Genomic DNA, 13,900 nt, shown 5'->3' with positions numbered 1-13,900 from the left:
AGCATGATTATAGTTTTAATTTCGTCGTGAACCATGTATCTCCATCCTTGAATGGTGTTTATTGTACCCAACTGTTTGCTATTCTGTCAGCTTTATCAACAACTGGTCTTTGGCTTGTATTTAGATTCTCCACTTGTGTTTTATATTTCCATTGCATTTTTAAAGCTGGTTTCCATCAGTTTCTACTCTTTGGTTCTTTCTCTTTAAATATTGGATAAATAATAGATCCTTAGCTTCTATTATTGATTGAAGGTTTTCAAGTACCAGCTCCAGTTTTTGATTTCCCATTTAACCATTTATGATTCCTGGGCAACATTCTTTTACAGATAATACCTCATCAAAATCCAAATTAGCCAGATTTATCCTCCTGAAATAATTTAGTTTTAGTTAATTATCTGACAGACAATGCTTACTCTTGGAAAGATATTCAAAAATCAAAATTTTGATGTGTGAGTGGAAAGGTCGAGAATACATAAATTTTTGAGACACCCCAACCCCTTTCATTCCAGGGAATTAAAGGACCAATTCACCTAGTTCACTTGAGTAATGTGCAAGATATCTTTCTTGATTGATCTCGATTTCACAGTTTAGTTTCTTAGCACCCTTTTGGTGTTCAAGGCTGTTATAATGTTTTTTGATTCAATGATTTATGTTCTAAATCAATTTTCTGAGATGAATGAATTGTCTGGAGTTGCGAATAATTATGTGCATCAATACTAACATTTACTGATGCCTTAGCCAGGTCCTAGGACTCGTGGATATCTTCAGAGGCCGAGTGGTTGATGTATCTGAGAATTCATTAACAATTGAGGTTTCACATGTTTTAGCCATCACATTCTATTTCTTTTGTTTTAAGGATATGGCATTGAAGTTTGAACCCGCAACCTTCAACATTTGCATTGGATTGGATTTTCCAGGTAACTGGTGATCCTGGAAAAATTGTTGCAGTTCAAAGGAGTTTCAGCAAATTTGGGATTACAGAACTTGCAAGAACTGGCAAGGTTAGCCTTATAATATACCTTTTATCATAAATAGACGTAGTTGATATCTGGAGAAACTGGCTAATGCTGCTTTTCAATTCTACAGATTGCTCTAAAGCGAGAGAAAATGGGTGTAAAAAATCCTTCTTGCAGACTGTCAGATATATCTTCTATGGAAGCACAAAGTGAAAACTTAGAACAAAGTATTGTTAGAGAGGACCTTAAAGTTCCAAAATTCAATGTTGATTTATCATCTGGGGTATGTACTGAATTAATCCTTTCCTCTCATACCATCTTAGCTCCTTTGGTAACATCTTTTAACTTGCTGTCATCTGAAGACGAGTTGAATCTTTTCAAATGACTGCTTCTCAGGGTGATGTTTATCCAGTGGAGCCTTATGATAATGATATTTGGCAGAATCAAGTTCTTGATGCACATTGGGGTGTCTTAGAGGATGAAGACGTAAGTTGTGATGACGGTGAAAGCTTTGTTGTATTGCTTTGATGATTAGCATAAACATTTATAAGGAGGTATAAAATTATGTTTCAGAATAACTCTAACTGTATAATAGCGATAACAATGTAATATTCTAATTTGTGCTAACAGTGCCCCCCTCATCCAGTGTTATTGAAATCATCAAATTTACCTTGCCATAGGGACCCTCTTTGAAATATCCCGAATGGATATTTGCTTTGCTGCTGCTATAATGTTTGATTATATAAATTATATTTTCCTGTAGATTTTTCTTTGATCTTATAAAGCTAGACAAAAGTTGCAGAAGAATGTTGTTTCTTTTTGTATTTTTCAAAATAAAGGTTACAACAAATAAATAACAGTAACTGATAAAATAGAAGTGATAGAAATCATCTGCAGCAATACATACTAATCTGGAAATGATTCTAAAACTGTACCGGCAGAGTCTAATTTATTTCAGAATAGTACCAATATAGATGTACTTCAAACAAGGTTGCCGCTTGCTGAAGATGGGAACTAGCTACAGCCAAACAAGTTCAAATGATAAAGCCCAAGCTGCTGCAATAAAACAAATCCAGTCTGCAGCAAATAAACACCTCAAAATTCCTCATGTGAGCTGCTATAAGGAAATGCTAGGCTGAACCAAAGTGGCCTCCTTCACTAAAAATCCACTGCCTGCAAAGTGTGATTGCAATACTAGAAATCGATCCTCTACGTTAATCAAACTGTATGCATAAGAACCTTCGAATCTAATCTTGTTGAGGGCTACGTCCCAACAAATTTGCTCTCAGCACTAGGGTTTGCGTCCTAGGTGAGGAATGCTCTTCCAGAGCAATGGCGTCAAAATAGGTTGACAAAATGATGAAAGATACTCACCTTTTGGTTACCATCTCCTTATATCCCCTCTCCAAAGCAAATTGAACCCTAAAAGAACTCTAAAGTGGATTTCATTTGAACTTTATAATTTAACATTATTTCCCCAATAAAGGCATCCAAATAGAAGGAAATCATTACTTTATTAATGACAAATAGCTCCAAGCATCAAATAAGTCTTGGCAAGTGATAATCAAATAGTACAGACTGAGCTCTTTCCAACGAGCTATCACACAAGCAAATCGATCCAAATGGAGCCAGAAAACTACTTATTACTCCAAAATGGCTAAACACTTAGCCTTATTTAAATTATTAAAATGCTAACTTAGGTGAATATTTAAATATATTAAAATATTGCCCAAGTGGCCAAGGAACAACCCAAACACCTCTAAAATATGAAACTGAGTTTGTCACCTGCCTGTGATTGATGCCGGACAACTTGGGCCAACTAGCAGTCTCACTCTCAAATCTAGGGATATTCCTAAAAATAGGGTACACACCCAAATCTCCTGAAATTGAGACCAAGGGGTGATCTCATAGAACTTCAACTCTGGAAACGTCACCACCTCCTAAAAGGTAGGAACCTCCTCCTAAAATCAAGGAACTGCTCTCAACTGATCTACTACTGCCTGTAATACTAAATCCGGAAGCTGAATAGAAGGAAATCATTACTTTATTAATGACAAATAGCTCCAAGCATCAAATAAGTCCTTGCAAGTGATAATCAAATAGTAGAGACTGAGCTCTTTCCAACAAGTTATTACACAGGCAAATCGATCCAAATGGAGCCAGAAAACTCCTTATTACTCCAAAATGGCTAAACACTTAGCCTTATTTAAATTATTAAAATGCTAACTTAGGTGAATATTTAAATATTTCCCAAGTGGCCAAGGAACAACCCAAACACCTCTAAAACATGAAATTGAGTTTGTCACCTGCCTGTGACTGATGTCGGACAACTTGGGCCAACTAGTAGTCTCACCCTCAAATCTAGGGATACTCCTAAAAATAGGGAACACACCCAAATCTCCTGAAATTGAGACTGGGCAGTGATCTCATAGAACCTCAACTTTGGAAACATCACCACCTCCTAAAAGGTAGGAATCTCCTCCTAAAATCAAGGAACTGCTCTCAACTGATCTACTACTACCTGTAATACTAAATTCGGATGCTGAATAGAAGGAAATCATTACTTTATTAATGACAAATAGCTCCAAGCATCAAATAAGTTCTTGCAGGTGATAATCAAATAGTAGAGACTGAGCTTTTTTGAACAAGTTATTACACAGGCAAATCGATCCAAATGGAGCCAGAAAACTCCTTATTACTCCAAAATGGCTAAACACTTAGCCTTATTTAAATTATTAAAATGCTAACTTAGGTGAATATTTAAATATTTCCCAAGTGGCCAAGGAACAACCCAAACACCTCTAAAACATGAAATTGAGTTTGTCACCTGCCTGTGACTGATGCCGGACAACCTAGGCCAACTAGTAGTCTCAGCCTCAAATCTAGGGATACTCCTAAAAAGAGAGAACACACCCAAATCTCCTGAAGTTGAGACTGGGCGGTGATCTCATAGAACCTCAACTTTGGAAACATCACCACCTCCCAAAAGGTAGGAATCTCCTCCTATAATCATGGAACTACCTCCTAAAATCAAGGAACTACTCTCAACTGATCTACTACTGCCTGTAATACCAAATCCAGACGCTGAATAGAAGGAAATCATTACTTTATTAATGACAAATAGCTCCAAGCATCAAATAAGTCCCGACAAGTGATAATCAAATAGTAGAGATTGAGCTCTTTCCAACAAGCTATCACACAGGCAAATCGATCCAAATGGAGCCAGAAAACTCCTTATTACTCCAAAATGGCTAAACACTTAGCCTTATTTAAATTATTAAAATGCTAACTTAGGTGAATATTTAAATATATTAAAATATTTCCCAAGTGGCCAAGGAACAACCCAAACACCTCTAAAACATGAAATTGAGTTTGTCACTTGCCTATGACTGATGCTTGACAACCTAGGCCAACTAGCAGTCTTAACCTCAAATCTAGGGATACTCCTAAAAATAGGGAACGCACCCAAATCTCCTAAAATTGAGACCAAGGGGTGATCTCATAGAACCTCAACTCTAGAAACGTCACCACATCCTAAAAGGTAGGAATCTCCTCCTATAATCAAGGAACTACTCTTAATTGATCTACTATTGCCTGTAATACCGAATCCGGACACTAGAAACCCTGATTGAGTCCCTAATCACACTGCCAGCCTACGAGACTCCATAATAGGCATAGTTACACCGCCCTACGAGACGGGGGGGATGGTGGGACGGGGGGAGAAGTTTCCGAGATGGGGGGTCAAAGGAGCCTTGATTTGGGGATGGCAGGGGCACGACGACAGGGGACGGGGGGAGCAGGGGTGTATATACTATACATATGGTACTTAAAATGCTAGTTATGAAAATATGTACTACAATTATACAATATAACTTGATATAATCACATAAAGACGTAAAAAACAGTAAACTTAAACAATAAAAAATTAAAATTGAAGATTGCATTGAAGTTTTGAACTGGAACATCATGATTCGTGATCAAATGACAAACAAACAATGAACATTGACATTGAACATCAACAAATATTAGTCTATATATTAGTCTTCAGATCAATAGTATGAGTATCTAGATTCTACTATCCAAAAGTAATCAATGGTCATGAGTCACGAGTCATGAGTCATGACATAAAGATGATTACAATAAGTATCATTTGCCATGAATCATGATATCAAAATAAGTATATAATATTATAATGCAAACAAAAACCACAAGTCTCCCCACACCCACAATAAAGGAGACTTCGTCGCATCCCCCCGCAAAAAAAGGAGACTCCGTCGCGTTCCTCGGCACCTGCAATAAAAGAGATGTCTCGCCATCTTCGACGGAGGTGGCGCCGCCCGAAATGCTGAGACGTTGTCCCCCCATACTGGGGATGTCCTTGTTTCCGAGACAACCCATTTGGGGGGGGGGGGGGACGCGTCCCTATGTTACACTGATAATAGGCTAACTCTCATTTCACTACTAGACAGAGCTAAAGAGGGGACATGACACTCTCTAAGGGGACATGACACTCTCTAAGGCTTACACAAAAACATTGCTGATTACATAAATGAAAATATAATTTTGCGAAATTTTTCCTTGGAGAATCAAATTCTGAATGAATTGGAAGTCCTCCAAGTTGCCTTGTGACACTTGTACAGGTGTAGCTCTGAGTTGAATTCTTGAGTTCTCAGTCCTGAATTCTCTAACCATAGACACTGGTTAATTTTGGACAAAAATCCTCCAAATTGTCTCTTGACCCTTGAAGTCGATCACAGTCTTGTGAACTCTTTGGGCAACTGTCCATACCATACTCGAGCTCTTCACCAAACCCCAAACTTGTCTCTAACTCATAACTTTTATATATATATATATATAGACACACCCACACACACACTCATACATGTGTGTGTGTGTGTGTGTATCATAGTTGAAAAACTTGGTCTTGGCAATATATTGGCTGATTCAAAAGAAATTCAGAAATTTGGAATCACCAAAAACTCAGCACTTTTATTGAACTTTTGAAAATATATAATTTCTTAGAATAATCTTAACAACACACATTTACACCAAATTTGTGGAACATATAGTGATTTGAGATATTCACCATATATAATCAACGATTTGACATAAATACATAACAATTAGAACTTAGCATATTAACAGAGAATCATTTACCAAAAAACAAGTGCAATATCTAAATAAACATAAGTTCAATATATATCAAACTCCAAGAAACTACAATCTCTGAATACATATTAAGTTTCAATTTGATGACAACTATAGAAGTAGAAATTACAAATTGCATCTCTGGCTAAAGTTCAAGAGAGATCGCTGCTGCTACGTGGGTACTGCTGAAGTAGTTGCAACATCCTCAACATGGATCTGAATAGGTGCCTCTTGGGCTTCTAACTGGAACCCTCCGACCATGAGCCTTAGACTACAAGGGCCAATAATAGGCTAATCCAAAGAAACTCAGATGCTTGCAAAATTGGGGACATTACAATATAGTTGTATATGGACCTATAGTATTTGGTTATGACGCATTAGGATCTCTATTTACTTGTAATGGAGTTTTGGCAATGGTGTTGTTTATAAGGTCATGTATAGCTCGATATCACTTTTGTGGGAGCTTTATGTAGTTACATATTGTGTTCCTTCTTGCAACCAATATGGAAAAAGCTCAGATTGGTGGCGAACGATACAACCTCTATTAAAGGTGGGGCTTTTGTCCTACTAGAGTGCGAGTGCAAGCCAATTCTCTTGCGGAGACGTGGTTGTGGATTCCATCACCTAGTTCAAGCACACACTTCCCATTCTGTTAAGGCACACCTGTTAAGGTTTAGCTAACATTTTGGGTTTTCATATAAAGGAACATTACATGCCTGATATGCTTCACAAGGGTCGACCTCAAGTCCTCGACTCTAATACCAAGCAAGGAAAAGGTTATGTTAAAAGCTTGGATTGGTGGTGAATGACACCCATTGATGTTAACGTTGAGTTTTTGTCTCACCATAGTGGCAGTGGAAGCCAACCCCCTCATGCACACACAGTTTTGGGCCCACCTTTTGGTTTAGGATTATGCTGCCAACATGAGGGAGGAGCATTTACTGTGGATTTGTTGACATAGTGGGTTATTGGTCATCAAGAACGTTACATTTCTTTGTTTCAAGATCTTAGTTCTTTTAAAGCTATTGGTGATGCAATGTGTATTTTAAATACATGATAGCTATGGATAGTATTTGATTAGAAGATGACTACTCTTTTGCAATGGTTGATAACATCATAGGAGCTCCTATCATACAAATGCTCATTGACATTGTTGATATTATCAATAAAAAATGGTTATCTTCTAATGTTAACATCTTGGTTATCACGAAGGACTCTTGGAGTCTTTCATTAACGGGTTGTTTACGATTGTCTTTTGGAGAGGATGTAGTTCTCTTTTGTTTCAAGTGCGAATATTTTTGTCGGAGCTTTAATATTTTGTAGGGTTGCATTTTAAAGTTTGCATGGAATTGGTAGTTTCGTATGGAGACTAGAGAGACTATGATGAGTCTAGAAATATCTTCTACTTAGAGATGTGTCAAAGTGCTACTCACCATGATGATTTCAAGGAAAAAGATGAGGGGCCTACTATTGTCATTGATTATTTGAATTTCTAGTGTTGTTTGCATATGGTCACTTGTAGGTGAATGATCTAAGAAGAATCACTTATCTAAATATTGAATTTATCCTTTAATTTGTATCTTGGCTTGTCATATTAGTGACTCTTATCAAAAGTTTTGAGGACTTTTCAAGAGGAAAATGCATGGTTTTATGGATTTTGCATTGTGCTCTTTGTTTCTTGGTCTTGAGCTTTGAGTCTAGTTTTAAGGACTTATTTTGAGAGGTAGAGGAAATGGTATATAGCTTTGGGTATATTCACTTTGTCATGGGACTATTTACGGGAATACTTGGTTTGTTGATCCACCTTTGGTATTAGAGGTTTACATCTCTATCACTGCCATGTGTAGATCATGTTTTGAATGTGAGATGTTGATATCCTTTCATTTTGGGAATGGTGAAGGAGATCTTACTTTACACAACTTTCTACATATTAGTGTGGTACAAGGATATGGTTTGATTTGTAGGATCTCTTCATGGTCTTGTTCTTCTTCCTAGAGGTTTATGTTCACATTACATTGAATTTTTTATTTGTATTGATCCATGGTATCACCATTATTGTTATCGTGTGTTGTTCGTTGTTCTTTGGGGACAACATAGAGGTTCCATGATCTCTTTCTTTTTTTGAGTGTAGAGAACTTGAGAGAGTTAGAGACTAGTGGTGACAAATGCGTTGTAGCATATAAATTTGGAGGCCTTACATAATGTTGTATGTTTCCTTGACAATATGTAATAGAGGAGTTAACTAAATCCTCTATGTGAAGTGTTCTATGTAGAGTTGGTGTGCCTTGATCTATTTTTTAATTGACATCGGCCATACAATGGGAGTTTTTGGATATGTCAGATTATTTGTTTGATATCTCGGTTTGTAGGTTACTAATGTGATGATGAGTTTGCACGTTTCATTGTTTACGATCTACAAGTTATGCAATTGTGTGGGCTCATCACCTATTTGATTGCAGTGGGATGCCTCGGATGTGGATTGTTCATATCTAAGAGATTGATTTAATGTTGATGTGAACTTGTTTCTTGGCCTAGTCTATGGTCATTTGTGCATTTGTATGTTGCATTTGAGATACAAGGATGGATATACAAAACTTAATTCCAGTTTTGGTTGAGTACATCAATCGAATGAAGTTCTATCTATGATGGTTTGAATACCTTGGTTTGTGGTATGGCTAGCTTGTGAGTTACAAATTGTTGTGGTTGCGGGCAACTTGTATGAGTAAGACAGCTACTCGAAGCCATGTATGATGATTTGAATTTGATGCTTGTTCATGTATGGATTGGTGCAGATTGTTATAATTGATGTGTTGCACCTTGACATGTGAGGAGATTTTTGGTTGATGGTGTTTATCATGTTTGCTTTTGGAAGTATCTTGTTGGAGCATGAGAACACAATGAAGATTGAGGTGGCACATGATCGGCTAGGAGATGTTTTCTGCTTGTTTTTAACTCCCGTGGTTGCATATACGATGTATGATGTGAAGGGGGCAATGCTTGGCTCAAGGTGTCACATACCTTTTAAATCCTACTTCATATTACATAGTTCCAACATCTTGAGTGAGTGTCCCTAGGCACTTAGGTTGTGTTAGGAAAATAATTTGTAATATTTTATATCATCTATTTGTAATACATTTATAAGGGATGCATGGTTCCACTAGCAATAGTAAAGGTGAGGTCTGCATATAAATATTTAATTTATTTTTTCCCAAATGTGGATGGCAAAAGATGAGTGAAAAGAACAAAAAAATGACTGATGGCCTTCTCCATGTGGGTGTTTGGAAAGAGGCAACAAACTTCTCTTGATATTCCTTCATTTGCGACATTTAATGTGATGTTATATTTCAAAGTTTGAGCGCCAAGTTGGAAGGAAAGTTTTTGGAGCCAAAAATTATGTTCTTACACACTTGTAGAGGTAAATCTATTGATGAGATGTTTGGAATGAAGAGTCATCTTAGGGTACCAACTTTGCTGAAATGTACTTTTTTACAGCTCTAAATTTAGCTTCTTGGATGCAAAAATGACTGGAATAGTTGAAAGTAGAGTTATACTGTAGGTGAAAGAACCAAACTAGAAACATGCTGGAGCACAAAGAGGTTGTCCATAGGTACATAGGTGATGCCATATTGGTGGCATCAGGAAAATGGAAATGTGTGCCAAATTGTAATCTTGTTTTGAAGATAATGCATACTTGGCCCCTCGCGTATTTGTGCCTTTTTGCTGCTATCTTATGGTGATTTAACTTTTATCAATTGCTGTTATAAGTTCACATAAGGTGGTGTTGTTAAACATGTTATGTTGGCTTACTTTTAGCCCTATAAAGAAGATGGATCTAATCATGGAAATTCCACATAAAGTTGATTTGATATCAGAGCTGCATACAAATTTCAGATTTTCATGATGTAGCAGTACAAGCCATATTTCACCAATTGGTGTCATAACTTGATAACAAATCTTTTATGTTAATTCATCGGCTAGTGTGAAAAATTTCCAACAGTACTTTGATAAAGTTAAGATAGAATTCATCAATAATAAAAATATATCAAACTATGATTCTTTGTATCGGCGAAGAATGTAAGCTTATTCTTTGAGTTTGGATGCCCTTCAAAAAGTTGCATATGAACTCAAACAAAACAAAAAAATATTTCAATTTACTGGAAACTTACCCAAAAAGCAAGTTGTGTGCAAATACTATGCTAAGCATTCTGTGCATGTTCGTGGTTAACACTTAACACCATCATTCTAATAGAATTTGAACATTTCTTCATTATAGAGACAAAGATTTTCCTTTTTATATTCCTCCTTTTTCCATAGCTATTTTAAGCATTGCACGCTCAGGTATTCTTTTTGCTTTTCTCCTGGTTGGTACATCCTCTTATGTGAGTGATTTCTTTTTCTTATCTCTATCTGCACAGATTTACTCTTGATTATTGCATGCTCCATCTGACATTATCCCTTACTGATTTCAATATTTAAATGCATTATAAAATGCAATACATTTCCTTGTTTTGTCTTATGAACTTGGATGACAATGCAGCAGGAATGATACTTTTATTTTCCTCGTAGCAGTGGTTATCACTCAAATGCTTTGCATTTCAAACCCAATTTTTCACATATTAGATTCTTTATAAAGTTGCTTTTGGTAGTTTGAACAAGTTGAGAAAAGATTAACCATCTTACGCATCTCAATTTTTTTTTGTTCTAGTCTACTGGACTGTGTTCTCACACATTGTCAATTCTCGTGAATGATGCTCCTGGAGTTCTCAATATTGTGACTGGTGTTTTTGCTCGCAGAGGCTACAATATTCAGGTTTGCAATTTTTGAAAAACTGTTCTATATTGAAGAGTGCAGTGCAAATTATTATGATAGTAAGTGAGTGGTTTGGCTGTATATTTACAGAGCCTGGCTGTGGGTCAAGCAGAAAAGGAAGGAACTTCACTAATAACTACTGTTGTTCCTGGAACAAATGATTCCATTGAGAAGCTGCTGCAACAGTTATATAAAATTGTTGATGTTCTCAAGGTTAGGACAGATGATATATTATTCCATTTGATTCTACTATTTCATTCATTCAGTGAGCCGAACTTTATATCAGACATGCACCCTGGGAATAAAGGAATGCCAGATGGTTGTAACAAAATACCAAGCAGTGCCACCATTACTTGGGCAACATAATACGTCATGGAACAGAAGTTCATTTAATATAGGTTCATTGTACATTTCTTACTGCTTACATGGAGCTCAACTTTGCAGGTTCAGGATATAACACATTTGCCATTTGCAGAAAGAGAACTAATGCTTCTCAAGGTTGCTGCAAATAGCAGTCTGCGTAGAGATATCTTAGACATTGCAAACATCTTTCGAGCAAAGCCTGTCGATATATCAGATCACAGTGTTACACTCGAGGCATTCACCTTCATTGCTATTCTTCTTTTATTAAATGTTTATTATTTCTTGGAAATGTCTGTTATTATCATAAGAATATTATGCTAGTTTTAATAGCTACATATTTAGCATTACTTGCTTTTATGCCCATTTTGTGAGTGTTGTAATTCAGCATTAAGAAGGTGCTATCTTTTGAAGATAATAAATTAGTGAGCAGTAGATGGTTTTATTTATTCATTTATAGATACATATATTTCAATTGAAATTGTCACAAAATCCAGACAAGTAAAGAATACTGAAATTATCTCTCTTGCCTCAGCTCACAGGTGACTTGGAGAAAATGGCCGCATTGCAGTTATTACTTGAGCCCTATGGCATATGTGAAGTCAGTGGCTCTCCTGTACCTTTTCATTTGTGCATTTCTCGTTTTGATTAGCATTTACTAGTCTAAAAGTACTTTTGATTCTTTTCAAATTTCTTTCTGTGGAGATAAATGTCACAGTATTATGTATGCCAGAGATAATGTTGGTTGGTTTTTTCTCTATAGGTGGCCAGGACTGGACGAGTTGCATTGGTTCGTGAGTCTGGTGTCAATTCCAAGTATCTAAGAGATTCCTCACTCCCATTATAATTAAAAATTGAAGTTTATCTTCAGTGCTAATGTAAATAAATACTTTGACTCGTAATGCAATGTTAATTATTACATGTCCTGTTATCAACATTTTCAGCATGCAGCAACATGAACTAGTAAATTGCTGCATATTAGAGTTTGGATTAAGCTAAACCTCGGAACGTGAAACTTGAAAACTAATTAGTAAGTTCTGATGCATCTGTGCTGTATTTGTAAGCAACTATTACTATTTTTCAATCCAGCTATTAAGTTGATCAGTGATTGGTCTAATTCATTGCTCAATTCTAGAAGGCTATGGTCCTTTTAAAACCTACTACTATTAAAGTGTGGCCAGAAAGATTAAATCAGAGATTGGCCATGTTCATCTATCCTTAAATGTCTAAAACTGGCGCTCTTCCATTGCTATGGTTATCATGAAATAATGTACAGGCCTAAGAAGATTATAGTTTTGATATCGTCTGTTTTAACTCATTGAAAGATTATGTTCCTCTCGGAGTAGCTTCTTTTTCGTTTTGTTAACTAGAACTCTTTCATCCAATTTTAGTCAAATGCTAGTTAATTATGTGGGAGGGATGACTGGGTCTGAAATACGGAGGACATTAAGCAAGCACAGATTTATATTTTCCATTGTATCATTGTTTGGGTGTGACCAGATCCTGTACTTAAAATAATTTGGCCTTCTTTAAAAAGGGGTGGTCTGGTTCCCTTGGAGCAAAGATTGTTGTCAGACGATTGAAGCCTTAAAAATAAAATTGGAGATCTTGGAGACTTTCATGAAGATGTCTCTCTTATGCTCTTTTTTAGAACTCTGGTCAGACATGCCTCTTATAACCTAAGATACCGATGTGCCCACAAAAGCAGTGAAGGCGGAAGCGGGCATAGAAGTCTCGTGGATGCCTTCCGGATGCGTCCCTCATGGCTGGCAATGTCAAGGAAATTCTGAGTCATCATGTTACTACTGTAATAGTAGGCTATTCGGTGGATGCTGATGGACAGCAGGTGCCTACTGTATCGGTACATTGCACGTATGCTGATGATTGTCATGCAATCACAGTAGAGGCTGCGGCACCTGAAAGCATGGGCACAGAAGCAACTGAACTTGAGCACGCATCCCTGCCATTGATGCACAGATCGGGAGTCAGTTCCATGGGATACATTGATTACTTTTAATTATAATTATTTCACATTGCATGTTAATATGATGAACATATTTTTTAATACGGTTTATTGTATTTCTCATTTCATCATATTGATATTTAATATATATTAAATGTATGATTATATAATAATAAAATTCATGTATGACTATATAATAATAAAATTCATATAGTGATTTATTTATTATTTATTAAGCTATATATTAAACTATAAATATTAATAATTAATTTTATCAATTTGGTTGTAACATTATTAGTCTAGAATTTATTATTATACTTTATAGTTCATTTATTGCTTAATTTTCAAGGTCATCATATGAACATTGACACATATGATATGACTTATTTCAATTTAAATATTGGTGAACTATTATATATCTTGATCAATGTTGAAGTATCATTCTATAAAATGGTTTATTTTTGTATTAGACTTAATGAATTAAGCATAAATGGTACACCTTTCATCTAGTGCATCTACATGTTCCATGATGATAATATTGGTGAACTATTATATATCTTGATCTATGTACCTGAGAGTTTATCTACATGTTCCATGATGATAAATTGTTGTTTCGAGTCATTTGGCGAAGTCCTATTTTGAGCAAATGTCAAATTTGCATTT

At 36.0% G+C, this 13,900-nt stretch overlaps 1 protein-coding gene across 1 annotated transcript in view; it reads left to right on the top strand.

Annotated features, from left to right (window-relative positions):
* The window catches only part of LOC149551574 (acetolactate synthase small subunit 2, chloroplastic-like), a 99,382-nt gene extending 86,991 nt beyond the window's left edge, over positions 1-12,391 (top strand). Inside the window, exons 4-12 of the mRNA XM_089787080.1 lie at positions 743-811; positions 918-1,001; positions 1,087-1,239; positions 1,353-1,442; positions 10,810-10,914; positions 11,005-11,127; positions 11,359-11,511; positions 11,810-11,875; positions 12,038-12,391. Coding sequence (XP_089643206.1) covers positions 743-811; positions 918-1,001; positions 1,087-1,239; positions 1,353-1,442; positions 10,810-10,914; positions 11,005-11,127; positions 11,359-11,511; positions 11,810-11,875; positions 12,038-12,121 — 927 coding nt within the window. The 3' untranslated portion in view covers positions 12,122-12,391. The remainder of the gene's footprint in view (positions 1-742; positions 812-917; positions 1,002-1,086; positions 1,240-1,352; positions 1,443-10,809; positions 10,915-11,004; positions 11,128-11,358; positions 11,512-11,809; positions 11,876-12,037) is intronic.
* Positions 12,392-13,900: the final 1,509 nt, after the last annotated feature.

The sequence above is a fragment of the Cupressus sempervirens genome, chromosome 6 (assembly GCF_028749045.1).
Source record: "Cupressus sempervirens isolate cs-2001-9-10 chromosome 6, ASM2874904v1, whole genome shotgun sequence".
Taxonomy (NCBI): domain Eukaryota; kingdom Viridiplantae; phylum Streptophyta; class Pinopsida; order Cupressales; family Cupressaceae; genus Cupressus; species Cupressus sempervirens.
The sequence above is the reverse complement of the archived record's forward strand: the minus strand, read 5'-3'. Positions and strand labels throughout refer to the sequence as shown.